At 24.2% G+C, this 14,221-nt stretch overlaps 1 protein-coding gene across 1 annotated transcript in view; it reads right to left on the bottom strand.

Moving 5' to 3' along the window:
• The window catches only part of LOC122502087, a 27,346-nt gene extending 20,492 nt beyond the window's left edge, over positions 1 to 6,854 (bottom strand). The window contains exon 1 of the mRNA XM_043611976.1: positions 6,059 to 6,854. Within this exon, the coding sequence (XP_043467911.1) occupies positions 6,059 to 6,591 (533 nt within the window). The 5' untranslated portion in view covers positions 6,592 to 6,854. The remainder of the gene's footprint in view (positions 1 to 6,058) is intronic.
• Positions 6,855 to 14,221: the final 7,367 nt, after the last annotated feature.

Below are 14,221 nucleotides of genomic sequence, written 5' to 3' on the forward strand. Positions count from 1 at the left end.
AATTATTATAAAGAATTTCATTAAAATATTTAAGAATAGTTGCATTTTGCGTGCAAATTAATTTAAAATTGTTTTAAAAATAATTGAAATCCTGCGATGAATTTTAATATTTATTAAAAATAATTGAATTCTTGCGAACGATTATTATTAAAATTTTAAATAGTAATTGAATTCCTGAGAAGAATTTTATTATTTATGAAAATAATTGAATTTTAAATAAATTTAATTAATTTTGTTTTTAATAATTTTCTTCTTCTTCTTATCGTTCTTATTCTTTTTCCTGTCATTGTTCTTCTTCTTGATGTTCTTCTTTCTTCCTTCTTACTTTTCTTGTACTTTTTCTCGCCTTTCTTCTTTTTTATTCTTTTCTTCATAATTTGTTTTGTTTTTCGTTCTTCTTCTTTTTCTTCTCTTTGTTCTTTTTATTGTTATTCTTCTTCTTTTTTTCTTTCTTTTTTTTGGTTATTCTTCTTCTTTTTTTATTCTTTTTCTTTTTATTGTTATTCTTCTTTTTTTATTCTTTTTCTTTTTATTATTCTTTTTCTTTTTTTCTTTCTTTTTTTTGGTTATTCTTCTTCTTTTTTTATTCTTTTTCTTTTTATTGTTATTCTTCTTTTTTTATTCTTTTTCTTTTTATTATTATTCTTCTTTTTTATTTTTTTATTTTTATTGTTATTCTTCTTTTTTTTATTCTTTTTCTTTTTATTATTATTCTTCTTTTTTATTTTTATTGTTATTCTTTTTCTTATTTTTATTCTTTTTCATTTTGATGCTCTTATCTTCTTTTTCGTATGCTCTTTCTTTTATCACGAAACACTTTTTACTATGTTTTATTTCTTGTCATTCTTTTTAAAATAAATTATTATGTTCCTCTTTTCTCTCTCTATCTCTCGAAGAAAAATAATGACTAATTAATGAGGAAGTAAACGACATAAGAAACTTTCTAATATTGCAATATTCATTTATTAGAATAGAGTACCAAATGGAGTAGCGCACGTTAAGAAAGCAATTTCGTTAAATCAACCAATTTATTTTTCCCAGTGAAAGCCCGTTTCGTTGAGTAGGCGTGATCTTTGACGCGAAATACAGATTGCACGAAGCCTCCGTGTAGCCTATAACTTATAAGTATGAGCTTCAAGGGGCAAAGAAGTATATATATATATATATATATATAATATATATAAAAGATTAAAAAAAATAAAAATTGAAAATAAAAAATGTATTTGCGTGCTGCGCGCCTGATAATGCGTAAAAGGTGCACCGTAGTACTTATGCTGACGCACACAAACACATAGGGACAGGTTTATAATATTTTTTTTCACTCGAGGCATATATACATCTGGGTAACTTGAGCAGCGGTCCTTCTATTCCCTTGCACACGGTAGGCTCAACGATTCATTGCACTTTCTTACTAAATACTAAGGACTTCAACCTTTCGATTTTTATTTTTCTCCATTTTCTTCATTTTTATCGATTTTATAAAAATTATCCTCCACATAATTAGAATTTAAATTTTAAACTAATAAGGCAAATTGATAATTTAGATAATAAAAGTACTTCCGAATTAATTAATTATGTATGTCATTAATTATTATTCATAAATCGATTTTCATTATATTTGATGAATAATAAATATACAGATGAACTAAATTTACAATATTTAAAACACGAAGAAATGAACCAATTTTATGTAACTGAATAAAATTTGAGTTTAATAATTTCTTTATTTGCAATTTTTTCCTATAATTCCGAAAACTTGGAGTGTAAATTAAGATTAAATTACGTAATAATATAAATCTAATGTCAAAGTTTACGAGATACTTCCGTTTGTCTGAAACTATCACGTTTATTACCGTGCAAGTTTATATATATAGGATTAGCGCAACAAATGAAAAAGATCATGTTATAAATAGCAAGTGACTTGGGAATTGACTTGGAAGGAAATTGAACCGTCCTGCGTAAAATTAAAAATTCTTTTCAGCAAAAAAGAAAAAAGCAACAGAAACTTGACAAATCAGACTTTACAAAAAAAAAAACCAAATAAAAAAACAATTCAACAATTTTTTCTGTTCACATTTTTCTTAAAATTATCAAATTGATAACCTTAAATAAATAAATTTGAATCAATTTCTGATTCGATCAACATTTTTGGTATCAATTCGTTGTAATTTGATACTTTTATGTTAACAGTGAATTTATAAATATAAAAAATTTTTATATAGGGAATTTTTTTAAATATTGCGTAGAACTAGAAGTAGATTCAATTTTTTTTTCTTATTAATTTCTGAAGATTTTTATTTCTTTTTATTAACGAAAAGAAACAAAAATATTACGTTAAAATTTTAAATATCAAAAATTAAATACCATTCATCAGAAATTTTTAAAACTGAAGATTTTTATTTCTTTTCATTAATAAAAAGAAAAGAAAAAAAGAAAAAATTAAAATCAAAATAAAAAATTAAATACCATTCATCAAGAATTTTTAAAACTGAAGATTTTTATTTCTTGGTATATTTAATGGTATATTTAAATGAATGGTATATTTAATTTTTGATTTTAATTTTAATTTTAACGTCCACTCTTAAATCTTACTCGCAACATAATTCAAAGAGTATTTATTGAATTGAAACTCTCTTTCAAGCTTATAGTACAATTTATTCTCCCACGAGTTTCCATTCACTTTCAAAGAAAAGAATATACGAATTGATAAGTATATATATATATGTACAGTCTTGATGCAGTAGACGATCTTGCAGTAGAATTTATTATCAATCCTCATTAGACACAAACGAATCGATTCACGATCTCGTGTGATGAGGATGTTGGCTTTAAATAATGGGGGATTTTCAGACGAGAAAAAATTATCCTACGTGCAATATGATTACCTTCACTTTCCGGACGATTATTTCAAACACAATATTATTTGTAATCATCTTAAGAATATAATTATTGGAAAATTTTTTCCATTTGATTTTTATTCAATAGAATTACTCTATTTTAATGGAATTTTCTAAATTAAGACAAATTGTAGTAAATAGAATTTCTAATTGGGAGAATTTCTAATTAACGGAATTTTTAATCGCAATTTTTCTGAGGATATCAAATTGAGAACGAAAAGCGAAGCAAAAATGTTGCTTAGCAACACTTTTGATTCGCTTTTTGTCTCAATTTGATAAAATTCGCTTTAATAAAAAGCGAAACAAAAGTATTGCGAACATTTTAGATTCGCTTCTTGTCTCAATTTAATATCCTTAGAAAAACTGTGAATAATCAGAATTTTTAACCAACAAAAATTTAAATTAAAAAAATAACATAAAATTAAATAAAATTAAATACAATGAAGTTAAATAAAAATTTAATTAAATAAAATTAAATTTTAACATTTTTAACAGAATGTCTAATGAACAGAAGTTGAAAAAATGAACCCTAAATAAGTTTTTGAAAATATAAGATTTCTGCTAAATGAAAATAGTTTTTATGAAAATTCGGTTAAATAAAAGTTTTCCTTACACTGGAATTCTGCTAAATGGAAAATATTTTTAAAGAGAAACGAACAAAAGTAAAAGTTTTGTTAAATAGAAATTCGTTAAGAATTTGTTAAGTAAAGATAAAAGTTCCTATAATTAGAATTTCAATTTTAATGCCGAATTTCAGTTGAATAAAAATTCGAATTTCGCTAAATATGAAAGTTATTTCTAAAAAGAATTCAATTAAATCGAATTGTTTTAAAATTAAAATTCTGTTTAATGCAGCATTACAATTATTTATAGAAATTCTCAAATAATTTTCAAATTTTTGTCGATTTCAGAATGAAAAAACAGAATTTCGGCTAAATTATTGTTCGGTTTAATGGAAATTCGGTCAAAAGACAGTTTGATTAAAGAAAATTTCCGTTTAGTGGACCAAACTGTCATTTGACCGAATTTCCATTAAACCGAACTTTTGTTTAGCAGAAATTCTGTATTTTTTATTTTAAAATCGAACAAAATACGCAAATTATTAGAATTTCTATAAATAAATAATAATAATAATAATAATGTTGTATTAAACAGAATTTTAATTCGAATAAAATTCTATTATCCGCAATTTTATTTAACCAAACTGACAGTTGACCGAATTTCCATTAAACCGAAAATTCTGCTAAATAAAAATGCAAATGTTAATAAAAATAATTATTTTCAGTAAGAATTCAACTGAAGAAAAGTTCTGTTAAATGAGAATTCTGCAAAATAAAATATTTTACTTAATGGAAATTCGATAAAACACAAGTTCATAAAAATAATAGTTTGGTTAAATAGAATTTCGGTTCCATAAAGTTTAGATTTACCAGAATTTTTTAAAAACTTCTTTAAAATTTGTTCACTTTAATAAAATTTTGGTTAAATGAAACTTTGGTTACCAGAAGTTCAGGTAAATAATATTTGGTTTAATTGGACAAATTTAACTGTCATTTGACCGAAATTCCATTAAACCGAACTGTAATTTAACCGAAATTCTATTAAACTAAAATTTTATTTAACTAAATTCGAATTTTTATTCAACTAATTGTAAGAATAAGAAAAAATTAAATTTTGGTCAAATGACAGTTTGCTCTAATGGAATTTCGGTCAAATGACAGTTTCGTTCAATGGTATTTTGGTTAAATGACAGTTTGATTTAATGGGATTTCGGTCAAATGACAATATATTTTAATTTCGGTTAAATTATTTCGGTTTACTTTTAGTATTTCGGTTAAATAACTGTTTGATTTAATGTGATTTCGGTCCAATAACAATTTAGTTTAATTTCGGTTTATGTTTTTTAGTATTTCGGTTAAATGAAAGTTTCGATTTAATAGAATTTCGGTCAAATGCCAGTTTCGTGTAATTGTATTTCAGTTAAATAACACTGTGATTTCATAGAATTTTGGCCAAATGACAGTTTGATTTACTGGAATTTCTGTTAAATGACAATTTATTTTACCGGACTTTCGGTGAAATGACAGTGTGTTCTACTGGAATTTCGGTGAAATGACAGTTTAATTTACTGAAATTTCGATTAAATGACAGTTTGATTTAATGGGATTTCGATTAAATAACAATTTAGTTTAATTTCGGTTTAGTTTTGTAGCATTTCGGTCAAATGACAGTGTGTTCTACTGGAATTTTGGTTAAATGACAGTTTAATTTACTGAAATTTTGGTCAAATGACAGTTTGCTTTAATGGAATTTCGGTCAAATGACAGTTTCGTTTAATGGTATTTTGGTTAATTGACAGTTTGATTTAATGGGATTTCGGTCAAATAACAATTTATTTTAATTTCGGTCAAATGACAATTTATTTTAATTTCGGTTAAATTATTTCGGTTTAGTTTTAGTATTTCGGTTAAATAACTGTTTGATTTATTGTGATTTCGGTCAAATAACAATTTAGTTTAATTTCGGTTTATGTTTTTTAGTATTTTGGTCAAATGACAGTTTGTTTTAATGTAATTTCGGTCAAATGACAGTTTCGTTTAATGGTATTTTGGTTAAATGACAGTTTGTTTGAATGGAATTTCGGTCAAATGACAGTATCGTTTAATTTCGGTTTAGTTTTTTAGCATTTCGGTCAAATGCTAGTGTGTTCTACTGGAATTTTAGATAAATGGCAATTTAATTTACTGAAATTTCGGTTAAATGACAATTTGATTTAATGGGATTTCGGTTAAATGACAATTTAGTTCAATTACGGTTTAGTTTTTTAGTATTTCAGTTAAATAATACTATGATTTCATAGAATTTCGGTCAAATGACAGTTTGATTTACTGGAATTTTACCCTTCCTCCCCCCTCGTAAGATATTTTACATACATTAGCGACATTTTTTTCTATTGTTAATAGAATTAATGAAATTGAATTTGATGGAAATTAAATTTGTTTTCAAACTTCAAAGAAGAAGAATAATTTTCGTAAACTTAAGAAATAAGGCACACGATAATTTTCAGAGAAAATTGTTGGAAAAAAAATGATGAAGATGAAATATGATAAAATAAAATAATTAAGGGGGTTTAACTAAAATTAAGGTTATCATTAACATACCCAGAATGATGTTTGTTGTACGTACTCGGCGTCGTTGTCGTCGTCACGTGAAGATATACCGGTGGATTGTTTTCTCTCGGACGATAATTATCATGGAAAGTAGCGTAGGCCAGTGCCTGATTTCCACTACTATATTGATTGATCATTGCACTGAATTTATCCGTTCTAAATGTTGTTCGTTGATCGATATCGTTAATAATACGATGACCCACGTGATGACGTATATTGTTATTATTATTATTCTCGAGACGTTCTTCGATGTCCTTGAAATCATCCTTACCGATGACCTCTTGACTCATTGGATTTCTCGTGGTCTCCTGAAAATGATTTCTCATCGCCTGACCCCACTGACCATTATTCTCATGATTATGTCGATTGTGCGATTGTACACTGTGCCTAATTGGCCAACCATTCCTATGATTGTAACCACCATGATGCTCATGATTTGAATACACTGACACTATGTTAATAAAAATTAAATAAATTAAAAATTTCCCGAAAATTTCGTTCATTTCCGATATGCTCTTTTTCATCACCACAAGAGCAATTTTTTTTTTTGTTATTGATTACAATTTATCACATATTGTTTTTTTTCTCTTTCTATTTTTCACATTTTTCTATCAATTTTTCTTTCAATTTTTCTTTTTTGAATAATTTTTTCTTTTGAAAGGTTTAGAATTTGTGAATTGTTTTTCGGTCAAGTATTCGAAAAGGCAGTGAATGCACTACTGAAGGAGAGTCAGAATGTCGGCATGGCTCCACGTGCTTCAGTTGTTCGTTGCAGCCCCACTCACTCTCTGCGTCTCTCTTTCTTCTCTCTTTCTCGCATCACTTCACTGACTCTTTATTCCCTCTCTTTTTGCCATCTTCTCGCACAGTCTTATCCTCATTCTTGTTTTCTTACTCTGTCTACAATGTTTCTTTTTTTTAACTTCACTGCATTTGTTTCTCTTTGTTGGCCTTTGTGCTTCCACTCGGCAAAATTCAAACTCCCTCTAACTGAAGTAACAACTTCCGAACTCTGCCTCTTTTATACACATTAAATTTCTATTTTTGAAATTACTCTTACCAGCCTGTTTTTTTAAATATGACAGTACTTGTGAATTTTAAAAAATTAACTTCTTCTTTTAATTACCAAAAAGAAAGAAACTCTTTCTAGGAATATAAATTCCTAGTGTTTGTCGATTCATCTTGATTAAAAGTCCTCTTTAAATAATGAAAGTTTGAAACCAGATTTTATTGAATATTTTAGTAAAAGGAAAGAATTAATTCTCTTTCTCTATTTTTACCACAAAAATTTTAAACCTCTCGGATCGAAAAAAGTCGCATTGAAAGTAAGAACAAATTAAATTAAAAAACAAAAATCACAAAATAATTAAGTACAATAAACATCTTTCACTATATTAGAACAATCGAAAAAAATATAACAACTTGAAATATAATTAAGAAAAATTATATCATCGAGAAGACAAGACATCAGATGGCAAATGTTTTATATAGATATTGAATTCAGAAAACATCTTTTTATCCCGTGAAGGACAACACGTTGAAGACCAATCCAATATCGCGTTTCGAAGGACAAAAAGCCAACGTAACACAGTTGTTTGATCGATGAAACAAAGTCTAATATAAAATCGTCAGGGGATTCTCAAGGATCTTTTTTCCCCATGAATAAAAAATCGACTTCACTACAATTTACAATTCTAAGAAAAATAACAAATTACAATCTATATATAAATGGTATACGCTACTTCTTTTTCTTCTCGTTAAAAAATATGATCAATCATTTGAAATTGACCTAACTCGGAACTCCCATATTATGATTCAATATCAGGCTTCGCACTCATCTACTAAATGACTAAAACCTACTATTTACTACTTTTTTTACGTTATGCTACTATTTGGGTCCATTTTTTAGATTTCATCCACTAAAAAATACTATTTCTGTTATTTTTTGAGAATTTAGTTAAAACTCCCAAATACTAGAAATCAAAAAACTATTCGAGAAAATTATAATCAAATTCTTACGATTCAATTATTTTCAAAAAGTATTCGAAATTCTATTTTCAATATCTACTGTTTTCATAAAATTTCGCAAAAGAATTCAATTATTTAAAAAAAATTGATAAAATTCTTTTCAAGAATTCAATTATTTACATAAATAATAAAATTTCCACAGGAATTCAATTAATTTAGAATAGCATTTTCAAAAAAATTTCGAAAAAATGAAATTAATCAATTATTTAATAAAATTTTTATACAAGAACAATAATTCCATTACTTTTACTATTAATATCATTATTCATACAAATTCAATTTTTTAAATAGATTTTTATCAAATTCTTCGCAAGAATTCAATTATTTTCATAAATAATAAAACTCATCGAAGAATTTCAATTATTTTTAATACTATTTTACAGGAATTGCTCAAAAAATATAATTATGATAACAAATAAAGTTTTCCACAAGAATTACAATTATTATTCCCTGAAATTCAATTATTTTGAGGCATTTTAATAAAATTGTATGCAAAATTCAATTATTTTTATAAATAACAATATTCATCACAAGAATTCAATTATTTTTAAAAGTAGTAAATTTCTTCTTGAAAATTCAGTTCATTTTAAACATTTTAATAAATTTTTTCGTAATAATTCAATTATTTTCATAAATAACAATATTCATTACAAGAATTCAATTATTTTTATAAATAATAAATAATTTTCAAAGAAATTCAATTATTTAAAACACAATTTCGATAAAATTTTTTGAAAAAAATATTTTCTTTAAAAACATTGTTTTTAAATTCTTCTCAAGAATGCAATTATTTTAAAGCTTTATATTAAAGTTGGCTGACCAAAAATTCAATTATTTTCATAAAGAATATAACATTTTCAAAGAAATTCAATTATTTAAAACACAATTTTCATAAAATTTTTTCAAAAAAATCATTTTTTAAAAAGATTTTTGTTAAATTTTTCTCAAGAACGCAATTATGTATTTAAAAAACTTTATTAACGTTCGGTGACAAAAATTCAATTATTTTCATAAATAATAAAAATCATCGCAGGATTTCAATTATTTTTAATAGGGGAACATAGTCTAGGTCGGCCACCTTTTTGACTTTTGTTTATAACTTTTTTTTAAAAATGAATTTGGACAATTGAAGTATATGGTTGGAAAGTCCTGTTTAATAGGAACATTTTTTCTGTACAAAGTAAATTGACAGGTTTAAAAATGAAAAAGTTATAAAGATTAAAAAAAAAAAAATTTGTAGTCCAGGTTGGCCATTACAGTCAAGGTCGGCCATGTTTAAAATTCAAAGGGCATTAATCGTTAAAAAATAAAATAACATGTTTGGAGTTACGGAAAATTGATTCTTTATTGTTTACAGTTTGTAACTTAATGAAATAACAAAATAATAACAATAAACAATATAAAAAAATAAATATAAATAAAAAAAAGTTTTGCACTAAAATATTAATAAAATTAAATAAAAATATTAATAAGATGATCAATTATATTATGAGTTATACAGAATTGCAGTTTTTGCAAATGAAGTAGCTCGTCCTCAACTTTGCGCATTTTAAACACATAGTGGCCGACCTTGACAGTAAGTAACATTACCGAATTGTTGTAACCATAAAGAAATACGTTTCGGGATTCGATTTTTTACTTTGTTTTCCTTTCAACCATGAGTCCCACAAATTTTCTGCATACTTGCCTTGACGATTCAATTTGTTTTTTATCTTTTATTAATGGTTTTTCACATTATGCACAAAACTTTTTTTGAGCTTTTTTTGTACCGACGTCACAGAAAACACAATTTTCGATTTTCCGAAAATGTAATTGAACAAAAAGTTAGGTTTCACTAAGACAAGCTTCGACAAAAATGCGCGTGGGTGGCGCTAGTGAACTTGACAAAAAAACGCGAGTGGCCTACCTAGACAGTAGGCCAACCTTGACTACATTCCCCTACTATTTTACAGGAATTGGTCAAAAAATGTAATTATTCTTAAAAATTTAATTTCAATTGCTCGAAAAAAAATTTCAATTCCTAAAAAAATGTTTTTTTTAAATCGTTTGGAAGAATTCAATTATTTACAAAAATATTAGAATTTTTTACAGGAATTCATTTACTTTCAAATATTTTAATACAATTATTCGAAAGACATCAATTATTTTAAATACAATTTTAATTAAATTTTTTTTAGATAATTCAATTATTCTTTTAGAATTTAGATTTTAAAAAATTCCTCCCAAGAATTCAATTACTTACATAAATAATTCTTCGAAAGAATTCAATTATTAACGATAAATAACAAAATTATTCCCGAAAATTCAATTATTTTGAGGCATTTTAATAAAATTGTTAGCAAAATTCAATTATTTTCACAAATAGCAACATTCATCACAAGAATTCAATTATTTTTAAAAGTAATACATTTTTTCTTGGAAATTCAATTTTAAAAAATTCTAATAAAATCGTTCACAAGAATTCAATTATTTTCTTAAATAATAAAATGATTTTTAGGAATTTAATTATTTAATAAAAAATTTAATAAAATACCACACAGACATTCAATTAATTTCAAAAATTTTAGAAGAATTATTTGTAAAATTGGATTATTTTTAAAAACTTTTTGTAATTCAATGATTTTTAATATATCTACTATTTTTAAATAAAAAATTTCCAAATAGAATTCAATTATTCAAAAATTTTTTTGTAAAATTCTTCGTAGGAATTCAGTTTTTTTTAATTTTTATAAATATTTTAATTCTTTCATGAATAATAAAATTCGTTGCAGAAATTCAATTTATTAGCAAGATAAGAGAAGTAAATATTTTTAATGAAAATTAGGATAAAATTTAGAACGGAATTTTCGTCAGTTTTGTGAAATTTCTAAAACTAGTTTTTTTGGTCATCAAGTTTAATTTTTTGATATCTACTTTTTTACTACTTTTTTTTTAGTTTAACAGATACTTTTTGCTATTTTTCTAAAATTAATTCTCGAGTGCAAAGTCTGCAATATTTATCTAACTTTGCGAACGAGAAAGAACATATTTTTTTCTACTTACACACAATATTCGCAATGTTAAAAAAAATAAAGAAAATAATTTAATACTCACAATGTAAAAAAAATAGAGAAAATAATCTCGAAAGTGTGAAATTTTTTCTAACACATTTTTTGTAAAGATGAATTTTGTTATTAATTTTTTTTTTATTTTCTTTATCATCTTGAGAAAAAAAAGTGGAATATTTAACGGTTCCGAACGATAAATTTCGATCACTTTGTCATTTAAGTTTTCAACACCCACACATGGGGCAAATATTATATTTGACAGCGTGAAAGAAATTGCAATTTAGACACACGAGAATTTTAATATGAATAGGTACTTGGACTTTAGAGTGCTACTTAAAACTAGAATTTATTACTTATGAGTTTCTCAATTTCAGCGGTACAAGTGTTTTGAATTGAGCTCCAAACATGGGCACGATTCAAGTTTTCGATTATCGTTTGAAATTTTTCTCTTTCTTCTTCTTAGAGAAATAAGAAGTGTTTCTTTTTTATAGAGAAACAAGAAGTGTTTTTTTTATAGAGGAACAAGAAGTATTTTTTTATAGAGGAACAAGAAGTGTTTTTTTCTTGTAGAGAAATAAGAAGTGTTTTTTTTTTGTAGAGAAATAAAAGATTTGTTTTTTTTAAATTATATAAAAATACTCCCGGGGAGAGAATAATTTCATGCGTGTTACAAACAAGTATATTAGTAATAATCATTCATTTATGTCTGCCTTATCTTGTAAATCGAAATCTGTTACACTTTCACTGGCTTAATCTTGACATTTGTATTTTTCTTTTTTCTTTTTTTTTTATTGATTTTTCTTCTCATAAAAGTAGTACTCCGTTGGCTCCGAGCATGTCGTCGTCTGACTCATAAGATTTACATCGGTTTAATAGCAACACCTTTATCACTTGAGGTATATGGGACAGTTATTGCTGTCCCATATACATTGTCCTGTCTGCCGAGAAGAGGAATGTAAAGGGGATGTCTGTTAGGTGCGCGCAATGTTTTTTTTTAGATTAGAATTCTAATCTATCGAATGTATGGCCTTTGCCCATTAATATTCATGATTTAATTAACTTTATCAAGAAAGCAATTTATGTTCAAGGGAGAGAAAAAATTTTTTTATAACAATTCGATAATTAATCTTTTGAAGCGTGAAAGTATCAAACTAGGGATATTTGCGGTTTTCATTTTAATTAGCGAAAATGTTACGCAATAACTCAGCTTTTCAGATGTTCTATAACTGTTATGTAAGCTTATAGTTATGTTATATAAGAATCTAAATTTACTAATTTTCTAAGGATATCAAATTGAGACAAAAAAAACTTATCAAAATCGTTGCAAATACATTTTTTTAAATCAAAAATTGCTTTTGTCTTTTTTTCTTTAAAAAACATTGAAAGATCGAAAAAATGCAGGTATTTTTTAATGATTAAAAAACAATATTTGAAATTAGAAAATATAAAAAAATTATGATTAACAAATAAATTTTGTTTATTTACTTTTTTCTATAACAAATTTCGTTTGACTGATCTAAATTAATTAATTTTGACTGATCAAATTTTTCTCCTTTTTATTTGTAAAAACTAAAAAATTGTTAATTTTTATAAAATATTATAATTAAGAAACAGGAAATATTTTATGCATAGGTAATTTTTATTTCTCAATAACAATATTTTTCAGAAACTCATTCTTTTCTTTTAGAAAAGAAACATTACATATTCTATTCTATTTGTCAATTATAAATTTTAATTGAAAATAAAATTGCAATTTTTAAAATTTTTTGAAAATAAAGAAAAAAATTTTACTCAAAAAAAATGTTCTGTTACATTTATTTACGAATTTCTTTAATTGTAAAATTATTTGAAAACATCAATAACTTTTTTTAAAATAAATATTCAAATATTATATATAAATATTTAAATAATTATGTAAATTCCTGACAAATTTTTATTATATAATTGAATTCTTTAGACTAATTTTAAAACAATTTTATAAATTCTTACATTTTTTGTGGAATTTGATTAAAATTGTATTAAAAATAATTGAAATTCTGCAATGAGTTTTATTATTTCTGAAAATAATTGAATTTTTGTCACCGAACAATAATAAAGTTTTTAAAATAATTGCATTCTTGAGAAGAATTTAAAAAAAATCTTCTTAAAGAAATTATTTTTTCAAAAAATTGTATGGAAATTGTGCTTTAAATAATTGAATTTCTTTGATAATTGTATATTATTTATGAAAATAATTGAATTTTTTGTCAATGAACTTTAATAAAGTTTTTTAAATAATTGCATTCTTGAGAAGAATTATTATTTATGTAAATAATTGAATTCTTAGGAAGAATTTTATTAAAATCTGAAAGAATAATTGAATTATGTCAAAAAAATTTAATTAAAATTGTATTTTTTTAAACAATTAATTTCTTTCGAACAATTTTATTAAAATATTCGAAAATAATTGAATTCCAGTGAAAAATTCTAATATTTTTGTAAATAATTGAATTCTACCAAAGAATTCTAAAAAAAATTTTCTTTAAATAATTCATTTTTTCGAGCAATTCCTGTAAAATTGTATTAAAAATAATTGAAATCCGGCAATGAATTTTATTATTTATAAAAATAATTGAATAGTTGTAAAGAATTTTATAAGAATTTTCAAAAATAATTGAATTCCTGATAAAAAATTTATTATTTATGTAAATAATTGAATTTTTACGAAAAATTTGATTAAAATGTTTAAAAAGAAATAAATTTCTGTGAAAATTTTTTTATTAAAACGTTTGCGTACAATTTTATTAAAATTGTTTTTAAATAATTCAATTCTTTTGGAAAATTTTATTAAAATTTTTCAAAAATCTATAAGTTCGTTAAAATTTTTACTTAAATTCATCCAACATTGAAATTTTTGAAAATTTCAAATTGAAACCGTTTGAAGTCCATTTATTTATGAAAATTGTAGACGCAACTCTTTTAAAATTCAATTATTTTTGAGATATTTAAGTAAAATTATTCATTAAATAATTTATTTATTTTATTATATGACATTAAAAATTGTATTAAAAATAATTGAAATCCTTCGATGAGATTCAAT

The sequence above is a fragment of the Leptopilina heterotoma genome, unplaced genomic scaffold (assembly GCF_015476425.1).
Source record: "Leptopilina heterotoma isolate Lh14 unplaced genomic scaffold, ASM1547642v1 Lhet_220, whole genome shotgun sequence".
Lineage (NCBI taxonomy): Eukaryota > Metazoa > Arthropoda > Insecta > Hymenoptera > Figitidae > Leptopilina > Leptopilina heterotoma.